Source organism: Terrapene carolina, unplaced genomic scaffold, assembly GCF_002925995.2.
Source record: "Terrapene carolina triunguis isolate 2854851 unplaced genomic scaffold, T_m_triunguis-2.0 Scaffold32195, whole genome shotgun sequence".
Lineage (NCBI taxonomy): Eukaryota > Metazoa > Chordata > Testudines > Emydidae > Terrapene > Terrapene triunguis.
This window is the reverse complement of record NW_020696546.1, coordinates 1-9508: the sequence shown is the minus strand read 5'-3', so window position 1 is coordinate 9508 and position 9508 is coordinate 1. Positions and strand designations below refer to the sequence as shown.

The 9508-nt window shown below is 60.4% G+C and overlaps 1 protein-coding gene across 1 annotated transcript; it reads left to right on the top strand.

The window, feature by feature from the left end:
- Positions 1 to 215: 215 nt before the first annotated feature.
- On the top strand, positions 216 to 9503 carry LOC112110220 (V-type proton ATPase 116 kDa subunit a-like; the record flags this gene model as incomplete). Its single annotated transcript, XM_026663059.1, has 9 exons — positions 216 to 249; positions 3922 to 4042; positions 4575 to 4653; positions 5881 to 6110; positions 7839 to 7933; positions 8169 to 8295; positions 8483 to 8565; positions 8997 to 9090; positions 9354 to 9503. Coding segments are annotated over exons 2-9 (975 nt in total), but the record flags the coding sequence as incomplete, so codon positions are not given.
- Positions 9504 to 9508: the final 5 nt, after the last annotated feature.

Sequence of the window (9508 nt, the reverse complement as noted above, 5' to 3'; positions counted from 1 at the left end):
GGGGGGGGTGACGCTCGGCGGGTGGAGTGGGGGGGGCAGCTCCCCGCCCAGTGCCCCCTCCCCCGCGGCTGGGGCGCGATGGGGGCAGGAAGCGAGGGAGGGGTGCGGAGCTCGCTGCAGCTGGCAGTGGGGGAGTTGCCGGGGGTGGGTCTGACCCGGCCCGGGAGCAGCCCGCCCAGGGGAAGAGGAAGTCCCGGACTCCCGTCTCCCCACAGCCCAGCCGGGACCAGCAGCTGGAGCCCAGCGCAGGTAGGAGCCGCGGCCGGGGCGCCCCCAGCCCTGCCCCGCTGCCGGCGGCGGCGGGACCCAGGCGGGTTCGGGGCCGGGTCCCACCCCGCGGGCGGAGGGTGGGATGAGCAGCCTGGCAGGGCCTGGCTCCACGTGCTGCTGCCGCCACTTCCGGCTCGTCCGGGCTCGGGGGGGTCGCTGGTCCCTCCTCTGAGCCCCCCCGGAGCGGAGTGACCCACTGCCCCCCCTTCCCGAAGCTGTGGGGCTGGGGCACAGCTGGGCTCCTGCACATCCCAGGCAGGGGGTCCCCCCGATGTGCAGGAGGTCCCCCCACCCCTGAATATAATGGAAACCACTTCAAGCCGGGGGCGGGGGGTGCAGCAGCACCCCTAGTTCCAGCACCTAGGCCCTGGGTCCGTCCCAGCGGGAGCGCAGAGTCTGGCCGAGGGTAGCCACAGCTGGTGGTCGGTCAGAGCTAGGGTGACCAAACAGCAAATGTGAAAAATCGGGACGGGGTGAGGGGTAATAGGAGCCTATATATGAAAAAGACCCAAAAATCGGGACTGTCCCTATAAAATCGGGACATCTGGTCACTCTAGTCAGAGCTGTGATGCCCCCTCTCCTCCTGGGGCGGCTGGGGCCCCTTGAGCTGGGGGGCACTGGGAACAACACAACGAGAACCCAAGTCAAGTCTTTGCGGTGGGGCACGTGTCCCGCTCTGGACCAGGCTGCGTCTGAGCTGAGCGCGGCACAGGGCTGCAGCGCCATGGGGCCTGCCTCCGCCCCGTCCCTGTCGCGTCCGCGCACCCCACGGCGGTTAGTACATTCATCTGTGTGTGCCTGCCCCACTGCGGCAGGGCAGGGCTGTGACCCCTGTGATAGAGGGGTGCTGAGGCTCAGTGACTATGGGTTTGTCTACATGGGGATGCTGATGGCTGGAGCAATTGCAGAATAGTGGCCCCCACCCCCATGGCGCTCTGTTCTGGAGCAAACGTCACTCGATTCTGGGTAATGGTTGCGTTTCCAAAGCAGAGCGACGGCGGGGAGCCATTCCCCAATAGCTATTGCTGTCAGTTTCCTGTGTCAGAGCAGGGACTGGAACCCATGGTCCGGGTGAGCACGCTACCCACTGGGGCGGCCTTCCGCCCCTGCTCCCTTGCTAGGTGGGTCTGTGTCCTTGCTCCGTAATGCCCGGTTACGGTGAGTGCAGTGCTACGCAGGGCGTGGTTGGGGTGCTGCCTCCCTGTGCAGTCAATGGGGCAGGGCATGTTCCAGACAGGGGCTGGCCTGCGGGTGCGGTTGAAATGGGGCGATATGAGGCTTGTGCCCAGGATAGCTGGCTCCCGTGTGCTCTGACCATGCCACGGGAGTCGCAGGGAACGTCTCCGCTGTCACGGATCGACAGCATCGGTGCTACGCCCCCAGTTTTGGAACAGTCTCTAGGAGGAGCCCTTCAGTTTGTCCAACCCCCAAGGGGTCTCAAACTTACTGCCTGGAGTAGGCCTCACTGCCTCCTTCTGGGGAACCTCTGGGGCTCCAGCACTCGTGTTTCACAGCATGAGCTTTGCCTGGTGAGTCCAGCTGAACTGGACTCCTGGGAGAGACTAGGCCCCTCTTCAGGGACTAATGCACCTCAGCCAGTGTTTGCAGTGACACACGCAGGGTTGGCAAACCAGGCAGGTTTATTAGTCACCTGTTACACAGCATGGGGTGGCCTTAGGTCAGCAGAAAAAACGGAAGGTTAAAGCATCAACCGTTCTGGTCAGCCAGAGCCCAGCCACGCTGGAACGAAGGCTGGACACATGCACAGCTAGGTCGATGCAAGGCGGCCTACTTCAACCTAACTTTGTAGCATAGACCAGGTCTCTTAGCCTGTCCTGAGAGCAAAGAGTCCTTCCCCCGCCCCCTGGGTAACAATATGAAATATGGGGGAAACCGAGGCACGCATGGGCTTCATTCAAAATATTACAGCGAATTCCCACTTTGTCACATACCCTGCAGATGGAGGGGAGATTCCTCGCTCGGGTAGAGGTTCCTGCACTGGTGTGTACAGCTGCTCATGAATTACATCTCCAGCGGCAGTGTAGACAGGCCCCCAGAGAGCTCCATTTATGGGCCGCTCTAATTGTATCCTTGGGGCTAGTGCCAGGTTCTGTGGGTCCCCGAATCCAGCTGTGCCTGGTTCCAGAAGGGATGGACGTTGGCTTGGACACGCTAACATCTCCCATGTACAGTGTGACCCCTGGGCTAGCAGTGCATGCTGGGAGCGTGGGCTGCTCCATGGGGTAATGGTCCTCTTGTCAGCCTTGGGCCAGTGTCATTGGGAGGTGATGGAAGGAGCCAGCTTGGAGGGAACAGTCGGTGGCGCTGCCTACCTGTCTGTGAGGCTGGGGGAGCTGCAGCGCTGGTGCCCCATAGAGGCAGAAGGAGAGAGGAGAGGGCCTCCCTGCATGGGAGTGGCGCAGGGTAGCCCAGGGGCCGAGTCCCGCCTGGGGGACCCGGTAGGGAGAGCCAGCCTGAACGCCTCCGGCTGGGCCCCCAAGACTGGTGGCAGCTTCAGAAACACGGGCCTTTCTGCCCCAGCGCAGCCATGTCCCCTGGGCTGGGGATCCCACTGGAGTCCTGTTTGCAGCAGTCAGTAGCGGGTGAGGCCTCAAGGTGGGCTGGGGGTGGTTCAGCGCCAGGGTGGCTGCTTGACTCCGGTGCGGCCAGGACCCTGTGCAGGGACTGGGACTCCCTCCCCGAGGCCGCGTGTGTTTCCCTGCTTTCAGCTGGAGTGTTGGCATGGCCCTATTGCAGTGAGCTGGGTCCAGCCTGAGGTCTGGATCCCCTCCTCCCCCTGCCCTAAGAGCTGCTGCAGGGCCCCGGCTGCCCTCCAGTTGCAAAGGGGCGTGGAGGGTGCTCCGGATCTCTTAGTGCTCCCATTTGATCCTCTTCTCCTGAAATCGCTTGCCTGGCGGCAAGGGCATCATGTGCCCTTCCCCACCCCTTGTTGGGCCATGGGCGTCTGGCTATGTCAGCCCCAAAGGTGAGCGGCACGGCCAGCCCTGACTCAGGCGCGGCTGAAGCTGAGCTGGTCTGGGGTGGAGGGGGATGGTGCTACTGGAAACTATTTTGCAACCTCCGAGGTTAAAAAAGTCCAGGGTGACTCAGCCGAGCTGCTGCTGGGTGTCTCGTGGGCAGAGCTGCGGATCCTTGTTCCCTGGCTGGGTCCCTTACGCCGCGTGCCCCCCGCAGCTGCAAGGCCGTCCCTGAGGTGAGCGGCGGGCCGGTATGGCTGCCGAGGTGCCAGCTGGATAGATGGCTGGAGCTCGGTGTGACTGTCTGGGTGCTGGGCCGGGTTGTTGGGGAGTTGGAGTCTGAGCCACAATTGCCTCCTCCCAGCTGGAGCGGGGGCTCCCGGCCGTGCCCACTCCTTCTTCAGAGCTGCTGGGAGTGCCGTGGCCGTGCCGCCTGTCTCTGCCGGCTCCAGCTCCTGCCCCCAGCACAGACCGCTTCTTCTCCTCCCTGCCAGGCGAGGAGTCCGTCCCCACGCCTGGGCTGCCTGCTACAGCGTGGCTTCTGGTGCCCCTCGCACCAGTCCCCCTCCCCATGGGTGCAGGGGTCTCGATCCGAGGGGAGTGGGGGGGGGGCTGGGTCTCTGTGCCCCTTGCCCTCGCCGCCAGGTGACTGACTCTCCCCTTCCCCCGGCAGCGCCATGGGCTCCATGTTCCGCAGCGAGGAGGTCTGCCTGGCCCAGCTCTTCCTGCAGTCGGCCTCGGCCTACGCCTGCGTCAGCGAGCTGGGCGAGAGGGGGCTCGTGGAGTTCAGAGACGTATGTGCAGGGCAGGACGTGGTGCCCCCCTGTGGGGAGCAGAGGGGCGGGGTCACTGGCTGGGGTGGGGGGAAGTGGCCGTGGGGGGGTGCTTGGGACGTCTCATCTGCTATAGGGGAAGAGTCGTGGTCCCGGAGCAGGGGAGGAAGGGGGCATGGGGAAGCCAGGGTGTCTGGTGCCAATGGGGGGCAGTGGGAGTTAGGGTTCATCACTGGGGCGCTGTTGTGGGGGGTAGGGGAAGTCGGGGTCCCTGACTGGGGAGGTGTCCGGGTGGCTGGTCCCAATAGGGGCAGGAATCGGGGTCCCTGACTGAGGGGTTGGGGCTGTTGGGGTGGCTGGTCCCTACCGGGGTGGGCAGGAGGAGTCGGGGTCCCTGACTGGGTGGCTGATCCCAATAGGGGCAGGAGTTGAGGTCCCTGACCGAAGGGCTGGGGCTGTTGGGGTGGCTGGTCCCACCCTAGCTGCCCGGAGTCGGGGCCCCGTGCAGGGTGGGCTGCAGCTGGGCTCTGATGTGCTGTCTCTGCTCCCCCAGCTCAACCCCAATGTCAACGCCTTCCAGCGGCGCTTCGTGGGTGAGGTGCGGCGTTGTGAGGACATGGAGAAAACCTTCAGTGAGTGCCAAGCCACCCTGGGGGAAGGGGCTCCTTCTGGGGGACAGGGAGACTTGGGGGAATCTCTAGGACATTGGGGACACCGTGGGGTGAAGGGAAGGGAGGGGAGGCTCTGGGGTGGTGGAGAGTCTGTGTGGGGAGGGAAGGGTGTCTCCTCTCTGGGCAGGTGGGAACCCTGCAGGGAGGAGGTCTCTCTGGGGTGCCAGGGGCTGCACGTGGGGATGGGAGCCTGGAGTGGTGGGATGGAGGGGGTCTGGGGTGGCAGAGGCCCAGTGGTGTGGGGTTAAGTTAGTTAAGTCCAAAGCAGACTGTGAAGAGTTACAAAGGGATCTCACAAAACTGGGTGACTGGGCAACAAAATGGCAGCTGAAATTCACTGTTGATAAATGCAAAGTAATACACAGTGGAAAACATAATCCCAACTATACATATACAATGATGGGATGTAAATTAGCTGTTGCCACACAAGAAAGAGATCTTGTTATCATGGTGGATAGTTCTCTGAAAACATCCACTCCATGTGCAGCGGCAGTCAGAAAAGGGGACAGAATGTTGGGAATCATTAGGAAAGGGATAGATAATAACACACAAAAGATTATATTGTCTCTATATAAATCCATGGTACGCCCACATCTTGAATACTGCGTGCAGATGTGGTCGCCCCATCTCAAAAAAGATATATTGGAATTGGAAAAGGTACAGAAAAGGGCAACAAAAATGATTAGGGGTATGGAACAGCTTCCGTATGTGGAGAGATTAATAAAATTGGGACTTTTCATCTTGGAAAAGAGACAGGTAAGGGGGGATATGACAGAGGTCTATAACATCATGAATTGTGTGGAGAAAGTAAATAAGGAAGTGTTATTTACTACTTCACATCTCATAAGAACCAAGGGTCACCCAATGAAATTAACAGGCAGAAGGTTTAAAACAAACAAAAGGAAGTATTTCTTCACCCAACGCACAGTCAACCTGTGGAACTCGCTGCCGGGGGATATTGTGAAGGCCAAAAATATAACTGGATTCAAAAAAGAACTAGATAAGTTCATGGAGGATAGGCCCATCAATGGCTATTAGCCCAAATGGTCAGGGACACAACTCTGTGCTCTGGGTGTCCCAAAGGCTGTGACTGCAGAAACTAGGGAGAGGGGGGTCTCCAGATGGGTACCCGATGGGGGCAGGCGATGCACGGGCAGTGTTGATGGGCGCTGTGTCCCTGCTGCGCAGCGTTTCTGCACCAGGAGCTGCGGAAGGCAGGGCTGGCACTGGGGCCCTGCCCTGAAAGCCCCCCGGCCCCTCTGCCCCGTGATGCCCTGCACATCCAGGAGCAGTCTGAGCAGCTGGCCCAGGAGCTGCGCGAAGTGAGCCGCAACCGGGAGTCGCTGGGCGGACGCCTGCGGGAGATGCAGGAGTACGCGCAAGTCCTGCGCGAGGGGCAGCGCTTCACCGGCCAGCTGGTGAGCCCTTGTGCGGGGCCAGAGCAGTGGCCTTGGGGTTGAGGAGGGGGCTGGAGGGAGCAGAGGAGGGGCAGAGCAGAGAGGCCTGGGCGGCAGGGAGGGGATCGTTGGAGTATGGGGTCCCGGGGTTGGGGGGCTGGGAGGGTGTGATGGGGTCCCTGGGGCGTAACCTGGACTGGGGAGGCCTCTGAGCCCTGTTCCACCAACCTGGGTTGCCTCTCACACTGTGATGCCGATGTCATGCTACAAACCTTGGACAGACACTGCACTTACACAGCCATCCACAGGCAGAGACACACCCAGCTGAGTTACATTAATAGGGTTTGGGGAGAGGGATAGCTCAGTGGTTTGAGCATTGGCCTGCTTAAATCCAGGGTTGTGAGTTCAGTCCTTCAGGGGGCCGCTTAGGGATCTGGGGCAAAAATCAGTACTTGGTCCTGCTAGTGAAGGCAGGGGGCTGGACTTGATGACCTTTCAAGGTCCCTTCCAGTTCTAGGAGATAGGATATCTCCATTTATTTATTTAATTTATGAATGAATCTCCCAGCCACTCATGATCTCCCACCCCGATCCCCCCAGCTCCAGCCCTACATCCCAGGACCGTAATGTCTTACACTGTTCAAGGCCCCCTTGGGCAGTGCAAGTTCATTAAGTAGTTCGTCACTCCCTCTATGTGGAGCGGACACACACTAGCCTTTGCAACCTGAGCTGAGATCTCCCAAGCGGAACACACTGTTTTAGGTAAAATATAAAACAGATTTATTAACTCCAGAAAGATCAATTTTAAGTGAATATAAGTAGCCGGCACAGAGATCAAAGTTGGTTACTTAAGAAATAAAAATAAAATAAATTTGCAATCTAAGTTCTACAAACTAAACAGGATTTGAATCAAGCAGTGTCTCACCCTGACTGATGGCACAATCAGGTTACAGATCCTCAATGCACAGGCTGGGACTTTTCCAGCCTGGGATCACCCTTCCCAGTTCAAAGTCTTTGTCCTCCAGACGTTTCCCCTCCCAACTCAGGTCAACACCTGGAAGAAAGAGACCAAGTGATGATGCCACTGTCTCTCTTACAGCTCGCTGGAAAGATCTTTGCTGTGACATGGGGATCAGGCAGTCCCCATTGGTCAAGCAGTCTCCATTGCATACATGCTCTTTCTGAGAAGTCTCTGGGATGGCTGTTGGGAGAGTGGATTCCCTTTAATGGGCCATCAGCACATCTGGCTGGTCCTTTGTTGCAATTGAAAGGTTGGCTGGGGGCATCTCCCAACCTCACAACTATTTCAGGAACACATGTAGCAATGCTTCATAACTTCACATACAACGAGAGCACAGACAATCAAATGGGATTAATGTTCAACAGATCAAGATTTTTAAAATAATACCTCACAAGACATACTGTGTACAAAACTTATCATAATTATATGACAGTCGAGAATATGGTCGTTCCAGGGTTCTACTTTGAGGTATAGAGGGGCAGAATGGAAGGGAATCTGGGAGGCAGAGAGGGGATGGGTGGGTGTCCTAGAGGTTGGGGGGCAGGGAGGGGTGGAGCGGGTCACCCCCAGGGCTGGGCACAGGTGTGTGTGGGCCAATGGTGGATTCCTGGGGGAGAACGGAGAGGTTGCCAGGTAAGGAGGGGGGCACCGTGGCGCCGGTTGCCTGGGGAAGAAGGGGGCCCCGTTGGGCTGGGCAGCTCCTCTGATGGTCTCTCTCCTGTGTGGCAGGCATCACTGGGCTCCCCCGCCCGGCCCCGCGCCCTCTCGGACCAGGAGCCCCTGCTCAACCCGTCCACGGCACCGCGACTCGATGTCAAAGTCAAGTGAGTCGGTTCCAGAGCGGGTGGGATGAGTTCCAGATGGGGCAGCAGCTGTGGGGCAGGCCCCATCTGGGACAACGTGGGGATTAGGGGGAGAGCGGGGCTGTGCCTGGGACACGGCGGGTTCTGTGGTAGTGCCATGGATGCCGTGGTGCCCTTGGGCGCTGTGGGACTGTTCTGCCCTGGGATGCCAGCCCCCCCCCCCCCCCTTGGCTCTCTCTTCTCTCCCCTCCCCCAGCTTTGTGGCGGGCGTGATCCACCCTTGGCGGGTGACCTCCTTTGAGCGGCTGCTGTGGCGCGCCTGCCGCGGGTACCTCATCGCCAACTTTGTGGAGATGGCGGAGCCCATGGAGGACCCAGCCACGGTGAGTGCGGGGCGGGAAGAGGGGTTGGAGCAGGTCTGGGTGTCTGTGAGGGGGGCAGACCTGGAGGGGACATGGGTGGATCTGAGTGGGGTGGGGCTGGGGGGGTTTCTCGGGAGCATGGGTGGGGGTGGTTTGTAGGCACCCCTGTGCTGTGCTGAGGCTCATGGGTAATGTGCTCCCCCTGCAGGGTGAGAGCATCACCTGGGTTATCTTCCTCATTTCCTACTGGGGGGAGCAGATCGGACAGAAAATCCGCAAAATCTCGGACTGGTGAGTGCTGCCCCCCACCCGTCCCGTCTCCTCGCCGTCTATCTGTCTGCCTGTTCACCCCCCTAGCAATTCCTGCCCCAAGCTCCGGCGCTCCATACGCCTGCTGCTGCTGCGTGAGGGGTCCAGGTGCCACACCGGAGCCGCTCTTGTTCCTGTCTGGGGAGCTAGGAGTCCGGGGGGGTGTCTTGGGGGCAGCCCCTCCCCTGCCGCCTGGTGGGGCTGTTCCCTGGGGGGAATGGGAGCAGAGTGCCAGGGCCCCCTCCAGCCGGCTGGCCCGACTCCTCATGCCTATAGGAGGCACAGGATTGATGGCAGTCGTTTGTGCCTCCTCCCCCCCTCCCGCCCCCCAGGCTGTTCGGTTTCTCCCACACACAACTCAGCCCCCCTCTCCGCCAACATGCCCCCCGCTCACCTGTGCGTGTCTTTCCCAGCTTCCACTGCCACGTGTACCCCTACGCCGACAGGGAGGCCGACCGGCTGGAGGTGCTGAGTGGGCTGCTCGCCCAGATCAACGACCTCACCACGGTGAGATGGGGGGGCCCCCAGGACACTCCCCGGTCAACGACCTCACCGCAGTGAGATGGGGGAGCTGCGGGGGGGGGGGGAGGGGGCGAGGACACTCCCCGCTCAACGACCTCCAGCGTTAGGGTCCCAGGCTGTAAGGGAGATGGGCAGCAGTTGAGGCCCCTACCAGGGTGGAGAGGAAATATTGGGCTGGGGGGCCCCAGCTGTGTTGGAATATTGTGGGGGTTGGTGTCTGCCCCTGTGAACCTCCCTCCCCCCGGCAGGTGCTGGGGGAGACGGAGCAGTACCTGTCCCAGGTGCTGCAGAAGGTGGTGCTGACGCTGCCGGCCTGGCGCGTGAAGGTGCAGAAGATGAAGGCCATCTACCTCATCCTCAACCAGTGCAGCTTCAACGTCATTGAGAAGTGCCTCATCGCCGA